Genomic DNA, 4,423 nt, shown 5'->3' with positions numbered 1-4,423 from the left:
GCAGAATGAGAGCCGATGTATATGCATTCAGTGTCGACGTCACCAAAAACTAAGGGTCTGTTTAACAAAGTTAAAACAATAGGTTAGGGAGAATAAAGTTTTGTCTAGCGAGCTGTAAAAAAAAACTACATCAAAGCGATCTCAACTTGTTCAGATTCCGTTTTGTCTTACTGAGGTCGGTTTTCTTTCTCTTGTTTGCTTTTGGTGCCAATTATAGTTCTACAAATGCGCAGCTTTTAAAAGAAAACCCCGTGGCAAAAAAAAAGTGGGAGGCGAATGTTCTTCTTTGAAACATTTGGGGCGGGCATGTTTTTTTTTGCCGGAGAACTGGTACTGATTGGCGATCGCAAACTGCGACTTGAAAGCAACTGAAATAAAAGATCGCGACGTCAGTAAATAGATTTGGAAAAAGACACGCTCTGTGACAAAGGCAGAGATTTGAGTAAAAGCTGCGGCGGACCCTGAAGAAATAGGAGGGGCTTAGCTCATGTCAGAAATGTCAATCAGGCCATCAACTCCGAATAATCTCTACGAATCTGTTAGGACCTGACCTGGGCACCCTCAGATCAATAGCAAGTTGAGAGAGCGATCGGATCGGTTACAGTGTGTCTGCATGTGGAAACGTATACTTCCAGCTGAGTCTGTAGCGTTAAAGGTGGCTACTCCGGCTCTTTCCGCACCGCGATTTCTCCCGCACTAGTCACTGGCCATGTCTTTCCCACAACTGGGATATCAGTACATTGCTGCTACTAGGCCACTTTACCCCGATCGTCAGGGTCTATCATCTTCCAGGGCTGGGAGCGATCTCACGGCGTCCGGAGCTGCCTCCACTGTCCTCACCATGTATGGCTCCCCTTATGCCGCCCAAGGATACGGCGCCTTCTTGCCTTATGCAGCCGATCTGCCCCTGTTTCCTCAACTGGTAAGAACATTTACGTCAGTTTGCTCTCTCTCTCCCAGTCCGCTGAACGCCGGTAAATCATTTCTATACAAACGCCACCCCCACCCCCACCACCCAAAAAAAGAAAGTTTGCAAGCGATTACCAAAGCAGCACGCGGGGCCAGAAACAGTGTGGGACTGGGGATTTTCAAAAAAAAATTTAAAAAGTGTTTTATTTCAACCGCTTTTCTTTTCGCTGTTGACTTTTCTCCCGAAAACTTTCCCGTCAGTTTCTGCGCCACGTTTGTCAGTTTCACTGCCGTTTCCTCGTCAATTTCACTTGCGGATTTTGTTATTTTTTCATATGTGTGTGTGTGGCAGCTCCATTTTTGTTTGGCTTCTTGCGTGGTGTCACTCCACAAACTTTCCTCTCGCCCCAATTGCTTTCTCTTCACCTCAACACGGGTGTTTTGTGGCGGCAGAGCGTAGCTGAAGTGATTGCTGTGTTTCATCTTATGTTTGAGTTCTAAACGAGCACTCTCCCTCTTTCCTCTTCTCCCCCGACCCTCCCCATCTCACCTTCCTGTTTAGGGTGCCCAGTATGAATTGAAGGAGAGTCCGGGAGTACAGCATCCTGCTTTCCCGCACCACCACGCCGCCTATTACCCTTACGGCCAGTACCAGTTCGGGGACCCGTCCAGGCCGAAAAATGCCACCAGGGAAAGTACCAGCACTTTGAAAGCTTGGCTGAACGAGCACCGCAAAAACCCGTACCCGACCAAAGGAGAGAAGATCATGCTGGCCATTATCACCAAAATGACCCTGACCCAAGTGTCGACGTGGTTCGCCAACGCCAGGAGGAGGCTGAAAAAGGAGAACAAAATGACTTGGACTCCCAGGAACAGGACGGACGAGGAGGGCAATTCGTACGGGAGCGAGCCAGACTTGGAAGGGGAGAAAAAGGAGGAGGACGAGGAGATCGATTTGGAGAATATTGACACGGAGAATATTGAAAGCAAAGAGGACGAGGACGAGCAAGACCCGGACTTCAACTTGGACTGCAAACTGGACGGCAGAAGTGACTCAGAAATCTCGGACACTTTCGACGAGTTGAACGGCCCGGAGGCCGGCTTTCTGAAATCGGTGGTAGAAGACAGCAGAGTGAGTGAAGACAAACGGGGTGACCTGTCCCCGCAGATCTCCGGGCAGGTCAGCGGCGATCCGACCAAAAACAACAGCGAGAGGAAAAGCCCGGTGTCGCCTGCGCCCGAGAACAGCCTGTCGGTGAACCAGAAACCTAAAATCTGGTCTCTGGCTGAGACGGCCACTACGCCAGACAATCCTCGCAAATCTCCCCAGATCAGTAACCCTCCCGCCGGCTCCGCTGCTGCCTCCTCTCTCCTGGGCCAGCACAGACTTTTCGCCTGCCCCATGGGCAAATTTCAGAACTGGACAAACCGCACCTATTCTCACCACCCGCTGGCTTTAATTAATTCCAATCATTTCCTTGGACTTAGTACAGGCCAAGCTGCTCCGACTGCCGGGGTTCCCGCATTTTGCACAGTCAGGGGAGGCGAGGAACGGGCGCAGTCTGCAGAACCCACGGTAACAGGTACATTGAACTCAAATCCTATGAAACATGCTCCAACCAGACTCTGAGAACACCTTACACAATTTGCAAAGGGACTCAATTTTTTCTTTAAAAAATTGAATAATGCCGATTAGCAGCCTTACCAGTTGGGCCTTTTATTTAAACAATAAAGTTCAAAGTTAAAAGGAATGATTAACTCAGCGATGATCTCCAAAGGTATCCCAACGATTGCGAATTAATTATATTTACTGGTTAATATCTACACAAAGCCCACTTCTTCATTTTTTTTTCAATCGATCCTGAGAGATTTTTTACATCCTGCTCGCGAAAAGTACCATTGCTCAATTGTAACCAAATCCAAGATAGAACTACTCTAAGGTGCAATCAAAGTAATGGGATAATGATTTTTTGATGGTCAAAATTGCATTTATTATAAACTGATCTTCAGCACCAGTTTTAAATATAATTTATAATTTGATTACAATAACTTTTTCCAGTAAGTATTAGATGGGAAAAAAAGGCACCCATATAATAAGATAACACTTACCCTGTATTGTATTCACATCACTTTATCCTTTAACTGGTCTAATTGGTAACGATTCCATAACAAAGTTGAATTTCAGCGTCTGAATCTGAGTAAAAGTGGCCTCGATAATGGCGAACAATACCAATTATCAGAACTCGTTATTATTTGCAGATCGAAGCAGTGCCTTGGAAATAGAGAAAAAAATAGTAAAGACAGCTTTCCAACCAGTTCCGAGACGGTAAGAAACATGTTTCGTTTTTGTCCGCATCTTCCCACCATTTTACACCAGATGGAGGTCTTTGCAGTAACAGGCGTGCAGCTTTTTCTGTACTCTTCACTGTAGTTGACCTGCATTTAAAACTTAAATCACAACATTTTACACAAAATGTGGATGTCAAACTTTGGGGAAAAAAATCAAAACACTGATCCACAACAATTTTGTTCGTTTCAGACCCCAGAACCAACTCGATGCAGCCATGGTTTTGTCGGCGCTTTCATCCGCATAGTCAATTATGGCATTTTTTTTAAAAAAAAGAACTTTATTTTGTAACCATTTTCTTGTTAAATGGAATGTAAAAATAATTTTTTTCCCTGTATAGTTTAACCTGTAAGCATGTATGTGTACTAAACTAAACCGGTAATGTAATACTAGCCGACAAGGCGTGTATCAATTAGTTGCATTTGTGAGATAAAAGTGAACCCAGTTTTTTTTGTAAGTCCAGTGAGAATTAGTTATCACCTGGTGTTCGAGATGTTTTGTATATACTGCAAACAAAAAATGTACATACGTGTGAACGAAATTGTACAAGAAAGTATATATTTTTGGCTAATAAATGAACAGTTACGACTTTAATCTCTTGTCTTTTGTATTTTGAAAGCTGCCAGTGTTGTAACCATTCCCACCGAACAGTTCAACATTCTGTTCACAAGATCTAGTGAGTTTTATGATTGTTAATTGACAATTCTATCATTCTCAAAAAAATCTCAATCCGTGGGAAAATATACCCACTGCCCGGCCTCGGGTACTTTTAAAATACCTATTAATTACAGCAAAAGGAAGATTGTAAGCGGCTTAACTCAAAAGTTTTAAATATCTTTTGAAAAAGAAATTCTATCAAATCAAATGACATTTGATACAGCTCACATCACTTTGTTTATACCTACAGTTCCATGTGCTTTCTTTTTCTAAACAAAAACACTGGTTTCGTTTTTTAAGCGTCAACCTTCTGTCACCAAAAATATTTTTTTTCCACAGCTCATACTTACACTAGTCCCAAGTGTCCAAGCGGTGCTAAAATTAAACCGCCAAACCTAATTTTCAAATATTATGAAGGATGCCAAAATATTGCACCCAGGTACAGTTTCGGTTTTTGATTTGATACGATATCTGTAAAACAATGTTTTGGGGATCAATGCGGTGTAGGTT

The 4,423-nt window shown here is 43.4% G+C and overlaps 1 protein-coding gene across 1 annotated transcript; it reads left to right on the top strand.

The window, feature by feature from the left end:
• The first annotated feature begins 310 nt into the window (after nt 1-310).
• On the top strand, nt 311-3,892 carry irx3a (iroquois homeobox 3a). The gene is made up of 4 exons (XM_020534725.2): nt 311-922; nt 1,472-2,492; nt 3,169-3,235; nt 3,449-3,892. The coding sequence occupies exons 1-4, from the start codon at nt 710-712 to the stop codon at nt 3,501-3,503; spliced, it is 1,356 nt and encodes a 451-aa protein (XP_020390314.2). The 5' UTR covers nt 311-709; the 3' UTR covers nt 3,504-3,892.
• The last annotated feature ends 531 nt before the right edge of the window (nt 3,893-4,423 follow it).

This window comes from Rhincodon typus, chromosome 15, assembly GCF_021869965.1.
Source record: "Rhincodon typus isolate 14 chromosome 15, sRhiTyp1.1, whole genome shotgun sequence".
NCBI classification, from domain to species: Eukaryota; Metazoa; Chordata; class Chondrichthyes; order Orectolobiformes; family Rhincodontidae; genus Rhincodon; species Rhincodon typus.
This window is presented reverse-complemented; position numbering and strand designations above follow the sequence as displayed.